Source organism: Amblyomma maculatum, chromosome 1, assembly GCF_055883805.1.
Source record: "Amblyomma maculatum isolate TAMU_Amacu chromosome 1, ASM5588380v1, whole genome shotgun sequence".
NCBI lineage: Eukaryota > Metazoa > Arthropoda > Arachnida > Ixodida > Ixodidae > Amblyomma > Amblyomma maculatum.
The window spans coordinates 393,571,014-393,593,603 of record NC_139344.1 but is presented as its reverse complement, the minus strand read 5'-3'; the positions used below and the strand labels follow the sequence as shown (position 1 = coordinate 393,593,603).

Below are 22,590 nucleotides of genomic sequence, written 5' to 3'. Positions count from 1 at the left end.
GGGTGAATGTTTGGGTTCTTTGGTTCATGACTCAAGAAAAAACATCGAGCAAAATAGGTGCTCTAATTGATATAGTTGCACTGGAAAAGTGTCAAGGCTGAACCCTACAGTCTGTGGAATGCATCAACGCCGAAATAACCACCTTTCAGAAATAGAGGATATGGTCAAGGCCAGTTACAATCTAAATATGGGCTTGACCCAAAAAATCGAAAGCATAATAGATAGATCTGCTGTGAATAAAAAAAAAAAAGCCCTTGTAACAGTGAGCGTGGAGAGGAAACAAGAGGGAAGCATTTCGCATGCAGACCTGATATCCCTGCCGTCGTTCCTGGCCGACGCCATGGAGAACTGGGGCCTGCTCACCTTCCATGAGCAATGCCTGCTGTACGACGAGAAGACGACGCCGCACAAGAAGCCCCTCATCGCTGGCCTCATAGCCCACGAAATAGCGCACCAGGTATACACCCATTACCAACAGCACACTTCCACCTGGTATTCTTATCGAACACTATGGGATGAGAGGGGGGCGGAACTGGGAACAGAAATAGAATTAGATCAAACTTGCTTTGACAGAGCATCTGAACTGGTTTCTATAAACTCCTAGGTTCGACACCGTAAACTGAGCGCATTTGTTTGTTTCTTTCGTGGATATTCTGCTTGAACTGTGTAACATACATAACCTTATCGATGACAGTACTAATGGCTAACCGCAACTGTTACTACGCCGACTACGCGCAATACTTATACTTAGCTGTTTCGCTGATTACGCTAATATTGCATCAGAAGCTGTATACGGTGCCAACTGTAAAGCTCTACGCTCACTAATCGGCATGCATGCGGGAGAAAGGAGGAAGGGGGAAGGAAGAGATAGGTAGGCTATCGTTCTGATCTTTTTAAGTGATGCCCTGAAAAGAATGCTTTAATTTTTATGCGTGACGTGGATACAATGCAACACATGAAAACAAACGACACTGCTTTTCCCGTATATGTGTTTATTCCCTCTTCATGTGCAGTGGTTTGGCAACCTGGTTACTATGGACTGGTGGAGCGATCTGTGGCTTAACGAGGGCTTCGCCACCTACATGCAGTACACAGGGGCCGACTACCTGGAGCAGCAGTGGCGGATGGTGGGCATCGCGGCTCGAATCTGTGAAGTTCATTTTAATCTATCAACAACAGTTTGATATACAAATATTTTTACATGTTGCACAGGAAACATTAATTTCAAAGGCTGCGCTATTGTTCTCTGCTGCATTATCGATTAGAAACTGAAATAAAGCTTCTCTGGCACTTTTCCAAACTTATTAACGCTATAGCGCTGACGCCCCAATCACCGAAAATCCGACGTCGACATGCTGCGTCGGCGGCCGTCTGCCGGTGTTGCGAACGAAATATCAGAGCATGGCGCTGACAGGTGCACGGTGGCTGGCAGCTGATATGGCCGCTCAGTGAGTGGACGTAGGGTTGCCTGAAGTTACGTTTGGCGGAGGCTGCCCAACTCGGTCCTCTAGTTTCTTCATATGGGAGGCTGATATAAGAATCAGCCTGCCAAGACCCTTACACTCACGTTACTCCTAGGCCACGCAAGCACGTTCATACGTCGTGGTTAAAGCGGGCTTTATATATCGTAGCCTACGCTGTTGCGTCATACCCTTAAAGGTGGAGGTTAAGTGTCCACCATAACTTTTGGAATTCGATATAGCTGAATGAACGTTGTCTAAAAAAAAGCCACAAGCGGACCTCTAGAGATACGTAAAAGTTAATTACATATCACTGCAGTTAAATTAGTTGGAGTTCAGAAATTGTAAGTTTTCCGCGCTTCATTTCATATCCGATTTATACATTCAAGGACACATATTTTGTTAGTGAGTGCTATGTGACAGTCGTTTGCACACCTGCCAATGTAGGGAAGCCCAAAAAACTACGAGGTACTTTAGCGACTAAAGTAGTGAAAGGCGAAGGCCTTAGTGCCGCATTCTGCTATGCAGCTGGCACTAATTAGAAATGAATTAATTAAAGAACTAGATATTAATTAGGTAGGGGATTAATTGCTTAATTAGTCAATTAAGTATTTATTATTCGGTTAATTGATGAATTATTGGACATCAATTTGTAAGCAATTACATGATTCATTAATTATTTATTAATCATTGATGGACGTATGGCCATATAAGGCACGCATTCGTGCATATTGTGCTGGTGCTCCGTGATTGGTCGATATCTCTATGACGCCATCCCGTCTCGGCCAATCAGAACGCTGCAAAAGATGGACACATTTTATCCACAACAGCATGAGCCATTAAATGCTTTCGCCCTAAACCTTCACTTATTTGCTTTTCGTTTTAAAGATGGACCTGTTCGTCGTGAACGAGCTGCAGCCGATCCTGAGGGCCGAATCCACAGTGGTGGCACACTCGATGTCAGTGTCATCGAATTCGACTCACCACTTAGATGCGCTCTTCGATCGCATTATCTACAGCAAGGCTAGTATTGACGCTCTCCTCTTCCCCGTTTGTCCTCGAGCTTTCCTTGCTCATAAAGCAGTCGCTTATCAATTAGTTTAATGAGGCAAATCCATTGTGACGAAAGACATTATTGTCACTATCTTATCCCCCCTATTCATTATGCTGCTTCTCTGATGGTTTGTTATAATGTTTTCTATCCGTGTTAGGTAATGTTTGTTTTTATAATCTCTTCCAGGCATCAAGTGTCATCCGTATGATGGTGCACTTCCTAACACCGGAGGTGTTCATCAAAGGTATCAAGGTTAGACGAACAATTCGCCTTTACAGATTCCTCTAGCACGATTACGTACTTTTGTTGCCTAAAACGCAACCTTGTCCATGAGCCCCAGTCGGCTGAATTTTCTGACGCCACTCGATGTGTTTGTGTTTTAAGACGCTGACTCGGAGCCTTTTAAAAACACCCTAATAACAGGCCTCCGTTACTCCTAGTAATATAACGCTTCAGTCCTTTCTAAGCAACTTCTCCCGCCGGGGTGGCGCAGTGGTTACGGCGCTCGACTACTGTTCCTAAGGACGCGGGATCGAATCCCGGCCTCGGAGGCAGCTTTTCGTTGGAGGCGAAAAGCAAGGCGCCCGTGTGCTGTGCGATTTCAGTGCACGTTAAAGAACTCCAGGTGGTCGAAATTTCCGGAGTCCTCCACTACGGCGTCTCTCATAGCCTGAGTGCTTTGGGACGTTAAACCCCACAAACCAAACCAAACTAAACTTTCTAAGCAAGTAAGACGTGATGTTGGGCTAGTCGGTTCATGGTTATAACAAAACAGAACTGCGCGAAGGAAACGGGACAAGAAAGCACGAATACACACACACAAAGCGCAGTTGTTGATAGGAGGAGTGGTAGTGGTGGAGCCCAGAGTAGAAGAAATGTCATCCAGTAAGACGCGCCCTGTGTGTGTGTATTCGTGCCTTCTTGTCCCGTTTCCTTCGCGCAGTACTGTTTTGTTTCTAAGCAACTTAGCGGAATTTTAGCACCCAGATAGAGATGTAGCCTTCTCTTCTTCAGGACAACAGTGGTTATCAGCCTCGACTAAGTTAAACTACGACACGTTTAACTAGTCCTCGCGATTGCTTCCAACTTTTTGTGCCTAACTTCCTCTTTTGCAGTCGTACCTCAAAAAATACAAATTCAAGAACGTCAAGCAAGATGACCTATTCAGTGAGCTTTTTGCAGTAAGTTAAAATCATGCCTGTTTTTTGTATGCATGCAGTTATTGCTATTCATCCAAGGCAGCCTCTCTTCGCGTAAAGATGATGATGATGATGAAACCTTTTTATTGAAAAGAAAAAAAAAAGGAGCGGGGTTTATGGGAAGGTTGGTGGTCGGATCGCGTAAAGAGAAATCGCAATCCGGTGTCATCCTTTCCTCACCGCGAGCAGATACCTATCGCGAAAGGAAGTGCTTTCGTTTCACAAGCGCTGGCACGTTAGGCACATACGAGGTTATTGAACTCCGAAAAAATTACTGCACTTCAGAAAGTATTCCATGATCGTACCCGTGACATCGCGCTCAGTGCAATTAAACCACGGTGTTCTAGTCTCCGGTACTGTACATTATTTCGCAGGCTGCCAGCTTCATATGTTTCCATGCGTACAAGGACGTCGACAGTTATTTTTTGCTTTCAGTCGTCTCGGTGGCTGCAAGCGTAAACAGGACACTGACTTTGAAACAGCAGGTTAAATAAAATGAACACCGCAGGCCCAGCCTAAGGATTCAAGGATCGGCATCAAGCGAGTGATGAAGACTTGGGTGAAGACGCCCGGCTACCCGTTGCTGACACTCTCCAGGAACTACACCACGGGAGAAGTCACCGTAATGCAGGAGGCTTACACTCCTGCTGAAGAACCTAAGCGCGACAAGTAAGAACGAGGGAGGCAGCCCGTCTCGTAACCATCGCGTTCCGTCTAGCGACTTGCTGCACTTGAGCGGAAAATACGAGCATGAGGAGACGGCTTTCACAAGTTTGCTTTTGTCCGCGCTCGCCACGAGACAACCGCTCAGGTCTGCAGACTCTCGAATCCCGCGAGTAATGGGAAGTTCTTTGAAAACTTGAAAGTTTTTATTATTACATAAAAGAATGAGTATACAAAAGTAAAACTTTAGGCACACAACAGAATTTTCTTTAAAGGGAAACTCCGGGGCTTTTTTGACATTCGAATATTCTAATAAAAATTTTACTGTAGATTCTCCTCTCCGTCCTGACGCATTCTACAAAATTTGGGCGCCGTACGATAATCCGTTCGCGCGCAACACAACTTTAAAATATGCTGTTTTCATGGCTTAAATTGAGACTATTTCTGCCGGCAACACTGAGTTTCTGACGTCACAAACAGTATACCGGCGTTACTGTCCACTTCCCGCATGATTATGAAATTTTGAGGCTTATATTGAACTACCTCAGACATTTTATGCAATGCTTCATGATTTCCATGCTTTATTTTCACCATTCAACGCACGTACGAGTGTTTCTCTAATACTGAGTGTGACGTCACGATTTCGTCATCTGGGACGTCATTTCTGGCCGTGAAAGCAGTTTCGGTTTCGATTTACTGTTCTTTCTTTTTAAAAATACTTCTAATTGGAATTTCGAAAAACGGTTTTTTGTGTTCGAGTCAAGACGTGCCGAGGATTTTAATTCAACCAAAAACACAGAATGATGGAAAAACCACCGGAGTTGACCTTTAAGGGTCCCAACAAACAAAGGTATTTCTTCTTTTTGGCAGCCTAGCAGAACTATTAACAAAACGCATGAGAGTAGTAAGAGTAGACGACTTTGGTGAAATCAAATAAACACATTTGTTCACACTACAAACAACATTCGGGAGCCGAACAAAATACAAACTAGAACAATTTAAGCATAAAAAGTTGTAGTCGTTTCTGAAAGGCGCGAAACGTAGGTAAAGTTCGAAAATTCTTCGAGACCATTCCACAGGTTAGTTCCTCTAAACTCTAGTGTTTGTCGGCCATCATTGGTGTCTATAATTGGGAGGAGGAGCTGGTGCCGTACAATAGACATGTTGATGAGTGGTGAGTGACGAAGCGATACAAAACTTAAATTTAAGGTACTGTTAATGATTTCATTTTTCATTTCATTTAATGTCATTTTGGTAAATTAGGGAAGCAATGTTGTATGTAACCAGGTTGTATATATTTAGGATACCCAAGGCTGGAAATAATTCAAATGTTCATGCTAAAGATTTGGTGCCACTTTCCGAAGAGCTTTTTTTTTTTTTTCTGGAAAGCGTATAATGGGGGCCCAAATTCAGTGAATATAAGCGTCCTCAAACAAATATACAGTAATTATTAAGGTAATGCCTCATGCTCGCGGCCACGATCGTGTCCGTTTGTCCGTCAATAACGCTTTTTTTTATGACGTCATCAGTGCTGTAGTATGTCGTACCTTGAAATAAATGATGACGACATCAGTAGTGTCACACAGTAACTAGTACTAGCATCAGTAAGGCTTTCGCGTCATCGCACTTTAGTGGTCCAAAGTTCCCTCTAGAATTTTTTGGACTGCTCTACGTCGTTGATGTGGGAAAGAGCAGGGAGAGAAAGTGAATCCAGCTGTTAGCACTCCCATCCCAAGTCCGGAGCCTTCCATTACTCGATACAATTTGGCTACAAATGCTAATAAACTGACGCTGACTGATCCGATAAGCAGCCGTTAAACTTAGATGTGCCAATTTTTGTGAATATTTTTTTACTTATCTTAACCAACTTACTAGCAACACGTGGTTATCCTGAATATAGTATTGCACGGAAAAAATAATGAACCGAACTACAGGGAAAGTTTACAGATGATGATGTGGTCATAAGTTGCCTGCAACCTGAGTTCAGTCTGACAGCCTCGTAGTCCATAGAAAGATTTTTGTGCAATAAACATACGCCAACAGATACGGGAGTCCTTTAATGTAGTAGCATAAGAATGCGATAACAAAACGAAGGTAAATTTCTCCTAAGGCAAGGCCGCGGATTCCCATTGAAATACCAATTAAAAGCATTTTCAAGAGAGCCTTTATAGAAAACCAGCATTCATCTTGCTCAAAACAAAGGAAGGTGGCCATATAATGAAATGCGTTATCACCTTTCCGTACAAACGTGCCTCTTGTCGCGTTTTCTCAGGCTCCGTACAACGTATTTTGTAGCGTTTCTGACTTTTGATATCACCGTAGCCCAGACCATTTTTACAAGCAACTGTGCGTCCGCTAAGTCACAAATATTAGTCGCACAAAAATTTCATTCCTGATTTGAATTTGTGAAGAAAAATGCGCAGTTTTCGTTAAAGTCGACGATTTCGGCGGTTTCGGCAATTTCGGCGAAGTTTCACACTGCACTCAGAACCTAGGTAACGCTTTGAGCTTGGAACAATTATATTCACGTTGCGGCGGCTTCTTCACTCAGATATGCACCCTTGGCTCTCCAAACGAGTATCAGTTAAGGGGACCACTTCGTATTACATTAAAATTGTTTACGCGAATCGAATAGCTGTAAAGCATAGAAATGAACTTATCTCTGATATCTACTCAGTATTTAAAAAAATTGCCTTTCAGGCGATTTATTCGTATCATTGCGATCACTATATTTGATCTGCTTCAAAGAGCAGCACATAATTATAGAACAGCTATTGAAACTCTGCAACTGTTGTGTACTCATTTGTAGCCTTTAATAAACGTTTCTGATGTCTCTTGTGGCACAGAATGCGCCACCACAAAGCGTAAAGCTACATATGGCTGTGAATGTTTTTGCGAGCTATATTTACCGTAAGCAAGACCCTGCTCAATGACGTTGGACTAATTTTGCAAAAGTAATTTAGAGCGTAAGCTTCACTACTCAAGGATTACGGACTTCGTTCTGTTAGGTGCGAATTATTTTAACCTAATTAGGTGTGGGTATTCACTTAAAAGTGAGGCAGATACTGCGGCAGCTGCAGTCACTGCCGCCGGTTTGATTTTGGCTCGATTCTACGCTGAATAAGATTCTCGGCAAATGTCTAGCCTGGCTTCTTCTTGTTCGGTGGTGTCGGATGCCTGTCTGGCATGGATTTTGTTTACGAACGGCAAAGGACAACGGGACTAGAAAGAGACGAATGCAGACTTTTTGTTTCTTTCCTGGTTGTCCGGCGCTTTTCCCTCACGAATGAACGTGTCCAAGCTGCTGTCCTGGTTGGCACAGCTACGGTCTCGGTGAGATCGAGTGACTTCCTCTACATCTTGCCGCGTCTTTTTGTCACGCCGCCTGGTGGATTCTTCTGACACTACACTGGCGGGCCTCGCCCGCACTCTCTCATATTTCGTATGTGTAAAACGAAGACTACGATGTTTTCTGCACAGCGCGAGAGTGCGCTGCAGTCTCACACGAGGCGTCATAGGCTATGGCGATAGCATAGTGCTCACTTGCCTCATCCAGGAAAGCTAATCTGTTCATTTTGGCACGAGTTCGTAATCCAGTCGCCTCATTGTTTGTTTGTTTGTTTTGTTTTTTGTTTTGCGGCGCAGCGCTTTCAGAGTACCTGGCTTGCGCAGATAAATAACATTGGAGAGTGAAAACGAAGATATAAGCCTTAAAGCCCTCCCTTTAATACCACAGAGTTCGAACGTCAGTGTCACGAAAGCAAACCATTGCGTTAGAGTTGCAGCAAGCCTCCCTGTTCGAATTTAACTTAGTTAATCAAAAACTCAAGAAAGAAAGTTGTGTGACTGTTCTTTAAGGCCAGTCCATAAACCATAACAGCCCGTAAACTTAAATTGAGGACCTTTTTTTTTTACGCGTAGGAAAGTCCTATGGAGTATACCCATCACATACACGTCCGTGGCAGTGAAGAACTTTGACCCAAGTGCCAAAGTCGAATGGCTGCACAGGAAAGAAGGTGAGCTCTTATACATTTGCGGGAGTGGTAATAAGAAACGGCTGAACACCTTTTAAGCACTTCGTCATCACTCAAGCGCATGATATCGCTTTTACTGATATTAGTCACACGAACGTACTGTAACGATGGATTAGAGTCGAACGTAGTAAACTGTAGTACAGAGGCCTTGCATTTGTTGCATCCGCTGCTATAAACCAACCACTTGATTGCATACTGCGCGGTTAAGTGCTCCGTGAAAAGAGCGCACCAGAAAAGGGGACTTCGTTGTTTCTTTTTTCTTCTACCTGTGAATACAATTAGAAATGTATAACCATAATTAGAACATCATTAGGTTATCAAAATTTGTGGGGACAAAAAGTGAAAATGCCGTATTATTATGAGCTCAAATTCAGGCGACTATATATCTGGCAAGCGTTTCCAGACTTTTTTTTTATGTGCATAGAGAATGGTTACTGCTAAGTCTTGCTTACATGGTGTGCTGAATGTGAAACAAGTTCGCTTCTGATTCTGATATTGGCTCCCTGTATAACAGTACCCAGTACACGACGTTATTAATTTGAAATGCGAGCGTTTCGACCTGTTCCGGGCGATGTCAAATGTCAGAAAGCGATTTCATTCATTCATTCATTCATTCATTCATTCATTCATTCATTCATTCATTCATTCATTTGCATAATGATTTACACCGTCGAAAAGCGAGAGTGTCTGGTTCACAGAAAGCTTTTTCCGTCGACAAACTCCTATTCTATACCTACGCTGACTCCAGAAAAAGTCCTCCGGACCATAGCCCTGCATCGGTTGAATTGAGGCGCCTCATGCAGATGATGAAAATCGCAAATTTCAAACATTAAACAGGAGCCATAATAAATCGAAAATCTTGTAATTTGGAATTTTGCGTTACAAGGTCGCAGATCTAACTGAAATTAACACTGAATATTGTGCTATGAAAAACAAAAAGAGGCAGGATATGTTTGTGTGCCCATCCCTACCGTGGCACATGTGAGAATGCGTCGTCTATTTCATCAACAGCAGCTTAAAAATACGCATGCATAGTTTACATGTGTGTCTCAAGTGTGCATTTTGAAACGATATTATAGTTTTGTCTTAAACGTACGTCTGAAGAAGAAGAAAATCTTGCCGCGTCACGTCTTTTTGGCGGCCTTGCGTTTGAACAGGGAGTCTGAAGAAGAAAGTGCCCCACGACAAGTGGCTCGTGGCTAACATACAGCGCGTCGGCTACTACAGGGTCAACTACGACATCTTCAATTGGAGGCTTCTGCAGAACCAGCTGAAGGAGAACCCCGAGGCAAGGACATCGCAGATTACAGAAACTTTCAATGTTTTTTTTTTTTTTTTCAATCTCGAAAACTTAGGAATTTAAACCAGGCTGGTTTTAAACTTTTAGCTTTCATTTTAAGTCAGCTACGTCTTTAAGTTTGTAATCATTTTTTTTTCTCTTCTGCAGTGTTGTCTGAACCATATCAATGAAGTGAATAAGACTAATAAATTCTAATTGAAATTAAATAATTCATGCTCGCGGACAGCACGCCAATGGTGCATGTATCGAGGAAGTCGCAATGAATTGACCGCTGAAGTAATTCGTGTAACAAATTTCTGCCGGCGCAATCGACAGTTTTTGTCAAATTACAAGGCGTGCAATTGAGATGCGCTTTTAACGCGTTATTGTTAATATCCCCGTGTTGGAAAATTCTGTTCCGTCCATCTGTGACACAGAGAAGAATGAAATCCTCCTATCTAATTTAAAAGGAGAGAGACGGGAGAAAGAGAGTAGGTGAAGAATACGAAGAGAGGGTGGAAGGACGCCTGTGTAAAAGTGGAGAGATAGGAGAGATAGGAATCCACCTCAGGGAAGTGGGGAACCTAGTGTTGTAGAAGGAAGGTTAGAGAATGAGACAACGGGTGGAAAGTGACGACAGGTACGGCATATCAAGTTGTGACTGCATGACTGGATCGGCAGAGTGGGGAAGCGAAACGGAGCGCTGACGGACTGGGTCACACCACTCAGTGGCACTGTCTCAACCCGTCAGTCTCGGTGGCTGCTCTGTTTGGGCAGGAATGGTACTGCTAACGTTTACTCTGTCACATCGCTTACATTGTTCGGCTGTACTTTTATTGTGTAATGGGACAAAGTCACCAGTGATGCGTTATTTTTTACTTGTATATATGCAGTTCTGTCAGCTCGGACTTGCTAATGGTTGTTGCTGGATACGGGTCCGTACAATTTCTGGTAGCGTTTTGATTATGCCATAAATAGTAGAGGATTAATTTTAAATATTAAAACTGCAACCTCTGTCCGCGCGATGGTTGCTTTCAAAAACGTGAGGTGCACTGCTTGAGCTTGGGCGATTTCGAAAACGATACGCTCGCATGACAAAACTTATTACAGGAAAGAAGTGTTTCGGTCTTTACTGGAGAGCTTACTAGCGTTGATATTTTATTCGCGATCGAGTAAAATATTTGCCCACGCTACGGCAACGGTCATCTTACGTGGATCTGACCAAAAAAGTGCAATTCTGCAGCCCTGCCGGTGTGGTGCATTGGTAAGACGCCCGACGACCACGGCGGCTGCGTTTCGATGAAGGCGAAACGAAGTGGCGTCCGTGTTCTGTGCGATGTCAGCGCACGTTAAAGATCCCCAGGTGGTCGAAATAACTCCGTAGACCTCCACTATGGCTCCTCTTTTTCTCTTTCCACTTTCGCTGCCGCCTTCCTCTCTTCCCCTGCGGCGCTGTTCAGGTGTCCACAGAGCAAGTGTGACAGATACTGCGCCTTTCCCTTCCTGGGAACCAATTATTATTATTATTATTATTATTATTATTATTATTATTATTATTATTATTATTATTATTATTATTATTATTATTATTATTATTATTATTATTATTATTATTATTATTATTGATGACATGGTACCTCATAGGTCACTTCAAACTACGATCGGCATAGCATCTAACCAAGTTTAACGAAAATGTGGCATAATGATTACGCTCCTTCTGAGGTAATCACATGCCCTATCTTTCGATTAATATTTGAGATATGCCGATAAAGTGTGCACTGTGGGCCTATACGGTAGTGTACGAGTGTCCTCCGAAGACATCGTTGCTTGGTTCTTTGTATTTGTATTTTGCCGTAGACGTGCGAGGCCTTTTAGTGTGAACGATGCGTGCCAACTGATGTATCTGCTCTTACAGGCAATACACGTCTTGAACAGGGCCCAGCTCATTGACGATGCCTTGGACCTTGCAAGGTGAGAATTGTCCCCAAGTGCTGTTACACGTCACTGGCGTCGATGAACGGGTACAGGCGTGTCACGGCAGCAGCACAACGATCAAAAGAATATGGAAACTAAGAGGAGTCTATAATAACAACATTCTCACTATCCGAGCCCATATCAAGAACGTGCCTTCCTTTATTGTCTCTTGTTCCGGCCAAGGTGCGAGAACATTTGCTTTTGTCTTTATGCGGTCAAGGAGAATTTCTATTTACCGCAACTAAAAGATTTGAATTACTTCGTCCGTCAGGAACACACACTATATATATATATATATATATATATATATATATATATATATATATATATATATATATATATATATATATATAGCACTGTTGAGTCTACCGATATGATTTGGTGGTGTCGCTTTTTTTTTATTATTTGAATGGACTGGATGAATTAATTGCATTCTGCACGTACTCACTAAGAGCTGCACACACGTGCGCGCTTTCTTAGCCTAATTTTCACGTCAAGGCGAGTATTTCCCTGAGAAGACGAAAACTGTATACTATTTAAGTGGGTGAGTAGCTATACCAAATGTACAGTTCTAAGAGTAGTTATTAAATCGTACCCTAGCGTATGTAGGTGTAAACGAGGAGTCCTGGCTAAATGTAAGCAATGTTTAGGAAATGAAAGGGTCCTATCCAAGTGAAACCAGCTGAGAGCTCTTGATAGTCGACTGGCCTGGACTTCCTCACTCGATACAAAAAAGTTACCTTAGGCCCCTCCCAAAAAACAAAAATCTGACTACGTGTCAGAAAGCTGCTTCATGACAAGACTCCTCTGAAAAACGAGGTAAAGTTTCGTTTCAAATTATTTGAATGCTTTTCGCTGTTCACATCAAGTGATAATTTGTAGTCTGTTTTCACGCGTCTCCCCATAGGTATGGTTACTTGCCTTACGATGTTGCCTTGGAGTTTCTGGAGCTAGTTCGTCCAGAGGAGGACTACATGCCCTGGAAATCGGCGCTGGATGGAATGCACGACCTCGATTTCTTGACCAGGAAGACCAAGTTCTACAGAAAGTTTCAAGTAAGCAGCAGGAACATGTGCTTCCGCCGTTTCAACTTTAAATTGTGTTTCAGATATATGTTACGGCGCAGCCGGGAAAGTACGAAACAACAGAACCCACGTGTTAATTTGAGGTCATTGTCCCCTCTTAATTCTTCTCCACAGATACTTTTGTTTCCTTCAAGTAGTATATTATTCCGCCTAAACAATATTATCAGATCCTACTGAAGCCGGTTTGTTGATTTTCCAACAAAATTGCAAAGCGTGAACAATTTCAAACAAAGCGTCACATTCGACGAATTCGATGACAATACCGGCTCCACAATGCCGCGACTTGTCAAGAAAACACCTGAAGGAAGTCGGAATGATTTCTATTTCATAGGTGCACATTTCGCGCCAACAATTTCAAAAAAAAAGAAAAAAGAAAAGTCCGATGACAAAATATGTTTGCGTAAAAATGGCACACGACTTGCTACTCCGCTTACATAATTCTGCTCTCTCAACAGTACTGTGCTTCTACTTCCTTTTATGAAGAAAGTAGAAAAGTTAAAGCGACAACTCCGGTGCTAACCGAACGTTGCATACAGTCAGGATAATGAAACTTTTTTTTATTTTGTTTTGCGCGACATTTCCCGAAATTTTTGCTCCTCACAGGCCTACAAGTTTCTTAACTTTTTTTCATGCAGGTTTTCGTCCGGTTTATTCTTGAGCGCAAGTTCCAAGCCTTCATACAAGAAAAGAAGGAGATGTCGATATCCGAAAAGTAAGATCGGGTTCACTAATGCATAATTTGAGCTATAATATACATGCTAACGTCACGACATATGAAATCCAGGTAATGAACGAATAAGTGTAGTAAATAATAATTCGGTAACATGAATAAAGTAAATATCGTTGGAGACAAAATGAGAAACATTTTTCCCATTTTCAAGAACGAAAAATGGCTGACTTGCTTTATTTTTAACTCTGGTCGTCTTTCAACGTTAGACGACAAGCGTCAAATTTATTTCGAATGGTATTCTCTCTATAATTAGCTACCGTAACATTAATTAATGATTAATCGCGCTAGCCTTGCATAAAGGCTGCAGGTAAAAACGCCTTAACATGGGTAGTTACATGTCACAAAACCTTTTGTCTTTATACGTAGTGGAAGGAACAGCGTGGAAACGTCACAGACCACAAAAATAAAAAAAAATATCTCGTCATTCCTGGACCCCTTAATCTGTATCACTTAATCAGGCAGCCGAGAACCTCCGCCCACCAGTACAGCTCCCTGACTGGCGGCCATACTGAGTTATGGTGTCTTCAGCTGACGGCACTCGTGGAGTTTTCTGTGAACTCCTGCATAGCTTCCGAGACTCTTAACGTTATCTCGGAGGCTATCTTACGTTCCTACAAATGGTGTGTAGAGTTAGTGCTAACTAGCGACTCCAGCGCATGCCGAAATGTTGCGACTGTGGCGGTGTTGGTTTGTAAGGCACTACAACAGTGCTCCACGAGTGCCGTCAGCCGAAGACACCATTAGACTCCGAGCGCGTTTTGAGTACTTTTCGTGTTCCTGCAGACGATGTCGTGCGCTATGCAATGTCACAAGCTCCGTAGGTGGTCTCTAAGCAGCTGTAAGACGTTAGAATCTTGCATCTTCGCTTTCTTGCCCTGAATTTGCACTACACGCGGAAGCGTCCAGAGCCTCGAGCAGAAATTGTTTGTTCGTGCTGCCTGGAGGTTCTTCACCTGATTTGCGATCATTTCACCGCACAGGTCTTAAAACGTTGCAAGTAAACTGCTGTGTGCTGTAGCAGCTAACACTTGTAAATGATTTTACAAACGCTCTCGTCTGCTTTCGTGAGCAGTGAGCTTAGCCCTTGGAAGACTCCGCGAGCAGCAACGGGAAGAAAACACTGCCCAACTGCGTTCTGTAAAACGCCTCGATTCAGGCATGTCGCGCTTCTTTCGTGAAAAGTACGAATTAATTTGCTGCTATGGTATCCATTTTAATACTGCATGTACTGTAAAAGATAAATATGCGCGCGGCGCCAGCGAGAAGGAACTGAGTCGTGGTGACTGGTGGTTTTAGGGCACCCTATAGCATCGTCGGCTAAAAGCAAATGAAGGAGGGAGCTTGCAAGGTCATGTGACGACACTCTACTTCTTGTCAGAGCGAAAGCCAATATCTGTCAGCAAGTATTCCGGGACTGGAAAAGCGAATCCACCAATTGATGAAAGTGGCTACATATTTATCACCGCTCCGGTTGCCAACCGCGATCGCCGTTGAAGGCACCGCTGACCAGCATGCTTAGATGCAGGCTATCTCAAACCAAGAGCTTTCGGCAAGCGGCGGTCATGCAAACCAAAGCATGCTTTTTCTAGCGCGCAATGGGATAGCAGTGCTAACATGAGTACGCACACTTCCAGCAAAATGCCGTGCCGTGACAGCTTTCAGACAAAGGAGATCCAAATGTTTCGCCTGCTGTCACGCTTAACCGGCTCCAACTCCAGCCACTAGAGGACGTCGTGTGATGTCTTCGGCTTTTAGCACCTATATTTCAACTTGTAACTTAATGATGATTTGCATCTGGCTCAACAGGTGTGAAAGGGTAGAATGAATCGAACCGCTTGTTCAATGGGAAGAGCGCAAAACCGATTATGACAGCTCATTAAGGTTCTTGCATGTTCATTCCGGTTGCTTCTGTTTCTTTTGCCTCTGCAGCTTACTTCGTAAGGCCATAATCATGAACTCGTGCTACTTCGAGAATGCAGCTTGTCTGGCGTTTTCGACGAACAAGTTCAGGACGTATCTGAACGACTCTTCAAAGATAGCCAGGTAAGTTTTTCTCTTCCTATCCTTTAGTTTATTCTGCATAATTTCCTATACTAGCTCCTTTCTGGAGCTGCTCTGGTTGATATCGATCTCTCGGCGGTCATACTGTCTCAGAGTCCTTCTTGTGCGCTGACCCTTAGCTATGATAGACCAATTAGTTCGCTATTTTTCTGGTGGGAGGAATATCAGCTCAATAAAAGGCAAGCATTGAAGACAAGAAAGGCACAAGACATCTTAAGTTATGCACCATCTCGTCTAGGTACACTTTTTGTTAATTACCTTTATATTTAAGTTATTATATGAACGCTCTTTTGTATGGGATTGACCCAATTCCTCGGATTAAGTCAGCGTTTGGGTTTGTTTGTCTTTTTTTTTTTTTGCTCGTTGGCTAGCAGGCTTTTTGTGTCTTTATCAGCCTTCCGTGTGTGTGTCTTTTACTCAGCAAATGTTACTTCGATAAGATTGTGCACCATTTCGCCATAGTGGAAGTTATGTTAAATTACAATGCCATTCCCGTGGTAACCAGTTCTCAGTTGTGTTTGTTGTGCCGTCCTTGTTCCACAGAAACCAGCCTCCTGTTGCACATTTCTTCGCTCTCGAAGTAGCTCCTCCCTTACAATGAAACCATTGTGGGTTCACGGGACAACCACCTTACGTATTCAACAACTCTCCCCATGCTCCCCTTCCAGTGTAATCCTCCACCTACCCTCGTCTTCCCATGGTTACCCTCCTGCTGCATATTGGCGATTGGCGGTTTAGTTGAGCTCGAGTTTCGTGGGTGCGTGTCTCAGTTGTTTCGTGGGTCTCAGTTGTTTATCACGCATGCAGCATTCGAGACTGCGACTTTCGATTTTAGGGTATAACGTCCAAAGCAGCGTCGGCTACTGGGGACGCCGTAGTACAGGGCGCCATAAATCTCAACCAGCTTGAGTTTTTACCACGTACTGGTATGGCATAGTGCATTGAACCCGCGTCCCCAGGATCAGCACTCGAGCGCCCAAATCACTGAGCCACCGCTGTGGATGTTTAATTCATGCGGCCTTAGAGAGATCTAGCATAGTAGATAGTCCAACGCTTCTGCTTAAGCAAATCGCGATTCGCCAATTAATGCGCATGAGTGAGTGGTCCCCGCGAGTCAGGTATGTTCGCAGCTGGCCGGGGCACCAGGCACCTGATGACCTTCTGTACAAGCGCACCATACGTGGGACTCATGATAAGCGTGAGCGCTGGTAGTATAGGCATCTTGTATGCCCTACGTTACCTCTTGCGATATCTGATCTACTTGCGATATCTGATCTACTTGCGAATCGGGCCTGAGGGTAATTTTCAAGCTTCTCACCCGGTTGTGACAACTGTGAAGTTCGACGCTTAAACGAACAGACACTGATAGATGGCCCTTTTGGAGGAGGCTGTTAATATCCCAGGCATTTGGTTTTGTTTGCTTTATTCATATGTTGCATTCATAATTCGCTGTTTCTTTTTTCTCTCTTATTTTAACGCCATAATAATAAAGGTGCCAATTTCCAGAAAACTCAGAGTCGGCGTTTTGAGAGAAAATTCATGGACATGCCTCTGGCCGGTGGTGGCAAGAGATGTCAGCCTGGGCTTCTCATTTTAGATTCTAGGTTAAAATGGAACGAAACCCACCCGAACACTTGGATACTGAGTCAAGCATAATCTACAGGACACAAAGAACGCTTGAAGATCTTAGTTAAAGCGGGGCGTAATATCTTTGTCGACTGCTTTTGGTTTAATGTGATAACTTACAACTGTATGCTGGTTTAGTGCATGTTAAATAACAGAGGCAAAACAAAAATTAAGAATTTGTGGGTAATAACTTGGGGAATCAACGTGCCATTAATATGGCTCGGCCTATGGAGGATGCCGTAGTGGAGGGCTGTGAAAATTTCAACCTTCTGGGGTTCTTTAATGGGCACTGACATCGCACAGCACACAACCGCCTTGCTTTTTTTCGTTCACCAGTGTGATTTGTGCTAATGCAGCTAACTTAACAATTTTTGCATTGCGAAAAAGACTGATGAGATACCTATTGCTCGTGCGCCTTTTATGGTTTCAGTGCATATCTTTACGTGGGCCCTTTAAGGCGGGTGTTACTTGTCCGCCGTATTTCTTTTATTTTTATTTTTCCCTTATTAAGAGGCGGACCAGCATTGCACGCACTTTTCACATACGGCGCCATCTTGTTTCATTTTTCTTTTGTGGGTGTTTTCTTCTGCACGAAGTTATAAACTGTTACCCAGTGCGAAAGGCAGAAAGTAACTCGTACCGAAGTCGCGCGGAGTTCAGAAACTATTTAAGCCAGAAGCTTTTCTGATGTTGTGTACCAAAGTCAGGAACTTCGCCCTCGTTTCTGGTTGCACGTCTGAGCGCACATGTGCCATTAATCCTGCACGGGCCTTGGCAGGGCCCTGCGCAAGAACCCATGGCGCACCATGGTGGTGCTGTGCCAGGGCGTGCGCATCGACGATGGCGCCCACTGGCGGTTCGTGCTGGACCACCTGGATGCGGCCACCACGGAAGACGGCAAGAGGGCCCTCGTGCGGGCACTGGGATGCACCAAGGACACTTCCCGGCTCGAAATGTAAGCGTCTGTCTTCTACCGAAACAGCGGCGTGTCAGAATGGAATGTTCACGGTCTTTTCACACAATTATAGTCGATTTTAAATCTTGTGGAAGTTATTGCAGCAGTACTTATCATTTGTTTTCTATTCCGCGGTGCTCTTGTTACGTGTAGGAAGCGAACACTAAGCTTTACATTGCGAAGAAAGTTGAAAGGGAGGAGGGGGCTCTCAGCGCATTAAACCGAGTAATACTTAATGACGATGCGTGAGATACATATCTTTCTTTTTTCGAGTTATACAGTCTTCATCATGACCGAGTTGCCCCTGTAATATTTTTAATACGCTTCGGAAGTTAAAAAACAAACTTTTTTTTTTAGCATTGGTGAAGGGTTTCGTTTTAATTCTTTGTGCCTGTACATTTTGCGCAGCGTGCTGTACTGATTAAAATTCTTCAGATTCTTCTTAGTATGTGCTAGTGAGTGCGCACGCTTCTTAGGCATGTTGTTCCACCTGCTCTTTACGCAACAACGTATACATCGACGTGGTGAGCGTCTCTATACAACTCCGAATGCTCGCATTAATGTGTTTAAATCATAGTTGGTGACATTACTTTTTGTTAGGGACAGGAAACATTAGGCAAGCATTTCCATGCTGAAATTCAGGGCAACAGATAGCAGTGGTTATAGTAAAAGATAGTTTAACAAAACTTGGAATTGGGCTAGATGGTGCATTGCTTGACTAAAGATAAAGCGCACAGGAAACACACACAAGAGAAGCAGACACAGGACACGCGTTAATCCTGTGTCCTGTGTCTGCTTCTCTTGTGTGTGTTTCCTGTGCGCTTTATCTATAGTAAAAGAGCAAAAAAAAAATATGAAAAACGAAGAAGGAGAACTAGGACAGAGCCCTTCCTGTGTTCATTTTTGTTTTGCTCTCTTTTATGAGTACGACTCTTAAAGCTGGCCGAACTGAACCGTTTGCTAAAATACCAATGCATGGTTTTATCGGGTGGCGAAATTCACGCGCTGATTTTCAGCAACCATACGATACCAACTGAGTTCTGATGCTTGCGCTTGCTTACCGTAGTGGCCTTTTAATAACAATCAATTTCATAACTAATTTATTGTCTTTTTAAAGAAGAAGGCTGTAATCAAGTTTGGTTACAGGCTTCTGCATCACACCATGGACAAGACCGAGTTCTCCGGCAAGATGCAGTACATTTTTGAGAGTCTCATGGAGACTCCTTCTGGTGAAGACCTCGCCACTGACTTCCTCATGAAGCACTTGAAGAAGCTGGCTCACAAGTAAGTTACACAGCTCTCGCTTATTTATCGTAATAAAAGGCTCTATTTCATGCACGCTACGAAACGATATCCTCCGTGCTAGTCAGTACTGAATATAGCCATCAACCAGGCAGTAGCACCGCGAGCGTTATCGGGCTGGAATCGCCAGCTTGATCTACAGAAGATCTCTCTCTCTCTCTCTCTCTCTCTCTCTCTCTCTCTCTCTCTCTCTCTCTCTCTCTCTCTCTCTCTCTCTCTCTCTCTCTCTCTCTCTCTCTCAGATACGGCACAGGCTCCTCAATGAAGCATGCGATACGTGCAGTCGTCACTGGGGTTCGCAGCACAGAAAAGTTCACCAAGGTGGGTCCTTACTGTGATAGCTAGTGTCGAAAACCAAGGTGGTATAAAGGTGTTGTAGAGCGTACATGTGAACGATTTCGGAATTCGAATCACCTGCCGCGCATCTGTCCCAAACGACCGAACACAGGATGCTTGTATCATTCACATTGCGAGATCAATATGTGCGCATTTGAGGAAACCGTTGTCATCATCAATAGTGCTCTCTCGCTGGGTTACACTGTGAGAATCGACATTTGATCAGAGTTCTCAAGCTGAGCCCTCCTTGTGTAGGAAATGAAAAAAAAAAATCTCATGTCATCTCAGTGTGCATGTCATGTAACATTTTTTGAAGGACCTCGCTGAAGAAGCACACATTTAAGCCCCTCGCTGACTAAAGCGAAGGTCACCTCGCACCGCTGTGAGAGATCACCACCGTGAAATCCCGTTGGCATAGGGAGGTGATTTTGATAACTTTCGATTTGAGGCCGCATTTAAAAAGTTTATTTCAACCAATTATTCAAGAAGGCAGAGCGAAAAAATAACAGCTGGTCGTTTACATGACTCCTAGCGCACACACACACACACACACACACACACACACACACACACACACACACACACACACACACACACACACACACACACACACACACACACACACACACACACACACACACACACACACACACACACACACACACACACACACACACACACATATATATATATATATGTGTGTGTGTGTGTGTGTGTGTGTGTGTGTTTTCAAGAACCCTTGCATGCAATTCTCGTATGTAAAAGCCTCAATACCTGCATGGTCTACAATTGTTCTCCTGCCTTTCGTTTTTCAATATTGTATTGTCATATGGGCTGCAGCGTTCATCCTTTTCTATGCTAAAAAACTGCTCATCCTTAACGTTTAACGCACAGTTAGGAATTAAAGCAGTGTCACTGAAGATAATTAATCATTTTCAGTTAATAACCAGGCGTAACTAACCGTTTCCCTCCAGTTTATGCACTGCCCCGACGAAATAGATTAGTAGCCTGGAATCGAACACGAGTGATAGCTGCTGGTTTTCGAACATTAATATCGTTCACATACATACAGCGCGATTACAAGCAATTACCAACCATGCTATGGGTAACGCTGGTACCTTCCAGATAAAGTCTGTGATTTAGCTCATTTCTAAACGTGCTGTGGACGCTCTTGGGCAGTATAGGGCATTTCTTCGATCATATTAAGTCCAGTAAGCACATTACTATAGGACACCGAACGTAAAAACGACGCCAAAATTACATAGCTCAGAGGATTCGGTGCCCCACTGTGCGCGCTATTAGGCTATAAGCTTTGTGTTAACGCAGAAACGTACTGGATATTTGAATGCTTGCTTTCTCCTGTCCGCTTCTGCATGGCTCCTTCCCCGTGCGTCCACATTTTCTTCGTGCGCACAGTCTCGCAGCGATCTCGGCGGGTGTACAGACTAGATTCTCACGGCCTCTCTCCTCCATTCTTGGCGCAGATCAAGAAATACCGTGATGATCTGGCACGACGACATCGCATTTCTCGCAAGGTGGACAGCGCGTTCATCTCGGCGCTGTCCGAGGCCGAGAAGGCGCTGCTGTGGGCGCAGAACCACGGCCCGGCGGTGGAGAAGTGGCTGGACGAAAAGATGGCCAAGTACCCGTTCCTCTACGAAGACGTCGTCAGGTCAATGTACTAGCGGGCGCACCACGTATGGCGAAACGGAAAATAAAGGCGTCGACCATGGCCAGAAAAGCAATCGGACTGGCTGACAAACGTGTCTGTAGGGAGGACATATATATAACGACCGGCGTTTGGATCCCTATTCAATGTCCTCACGATTAAGAATTCCGCCTTGGTGGCGCAGTGGTTAAGGCGCTTGACTACTGCTCCCAAGAATTCGGGATCGAACCCCGGCCTCGGCGGCCGCTTTCGGTCAAGGCACCCGTGTGCTGTGCAATGTCAGTGCACGTTAAAGAACCTCAGGTGGTCAAAATTTCCTGAGTCCTCCACTACGGTGTCTCTCATAGCCTGAGTCGATTTGGGACCCCACAAAACAAGCGAACAAATCACGATTAGGAGTACCTTATTGGTAAACCAGCCGTTAAGAACGGTACTCAAGAAGAGGCCCTACTGCAAAATGGGCAGCTTATGTCTCCCAACCTAGAGCTCTATTGGTTTTGGTTACCTAGACGCAAGATATCATCCAGGCTTAATGCTGCGCCGTAATAAGGTTATTTCTCCCTATTCCTTACTGCGTAAATAATAGTACCATATATCCAGCATGTGTGGACGCATGGTATAGTATGAGCCGCGCGTTTGGCAATATTAAGAGCTGTATTGGGGTCATTCTGTGTTTTAGGCAAGTCATTACTGTCTAATCAGTACGTTCCGGCTTCTCTCGGGAGCACGGGCGCGTACTTGCAAAGGCGTGTTATTCAATAAAGCAGCCGTGAACCGAATAATACTTGGAGAAAGCGTTGTTCTTTAAGCGCATCTCTTATTCGCAATTCCAGCGTTCGTTCAAACGCTCTTCCCTTTCCCTAGCTGCTCTCATTGTCGTTCAAACCTAGTAGCTGCAATGACTCTCGCCTCGACACAGCGTCGGGATGAGAAGCATAGAGAAGACGCGCCTGTACGTCAGCGGGTGCGAGATTGAGAACACAAGTGAAAGCGTGATGGCTTTACCGCTCAGGTCGCAGAATGTCGCAAAACAAAACAAACAAACAAAAAACTACCAGCATTGATGACAAAAAAAAATTGACGCATAAGTAACAAAGTAGATGGGCAAAATTAAGTATGGGAACCAACCAAACATATACTTCTCGAATTAATCGCACACTGCA

The 22,590-nt window shown here is 43.9% G+C and overlaps 1 protein-coding gene across 1 annotated transcript in view; it reads left to right on the top strand.

Moving 5' to 3' along the window:
- Window positions 1-21,443, top strand: part of LOC146208579 (aminopeptidase N-like) — a 29,433-nt gene extending 7,990 nt beyond the window's left edge. Inside the window, exons 6-21 of the mRNA XM_084587299.1 lie at window positions 306-457; window positions 1,014-1,127; window positions 2,349-2,483; window positions 2,701-2,766; window positions 3,630-3,695; window positions 4,222-4,375; window positions 8,303-8,392; window positions 9,568-9,698; window positions 11,605-11,660; window positions 12,571-12,718; window positions 13,384-13,460; window positions 15,408-15,521; window positions 17,944-18,120; window positions 19,267-19,404; window positions 19,665-19,743; window positions 21,243-21,443. Of these exons, the coding sequence (XP_084443425.1) occupies window positions 306-457; window positions 1,014-1,127; window positions 2,349-2,483; window positions 2,701-2,766; window positions 3,630-3,695; window positions 4,222-4,375; window positions 8,303-8,392; window positions 9,568-9,698; window positions 11,605-11,660; window positions 12,571-12,718; window positions 13,384-13,460; window positions 15,408-15,521; window positions 17,944-18,120; window positions 19,267-19,404; window positions 19,665-19,743; window positions 21,243-21,443 (1,898 nt within the window). The remainder of the gene's footprint in view (window positions 1-305; window positions 458-1,013; window positions 1,128-2,348; window positions 2,484-2,700; window positions 2,767-3,629; window positions 3,696-4,221; window positions 4,376-8,302; window positions 8,393-9,567; window positions 9,699-11,604; window positions 11,661-12,570; window positions 12,719-13,383; window positions 13,461-15,407; window positions 15,522-17,943; window positions 18,121-19,266; window positions 19,405-19,664; window positions 19,744-21,242) is intronic.
- The last annotated feature ends 1,147 nt before the right edge of the window (window positions 21,444-22,590 follow it).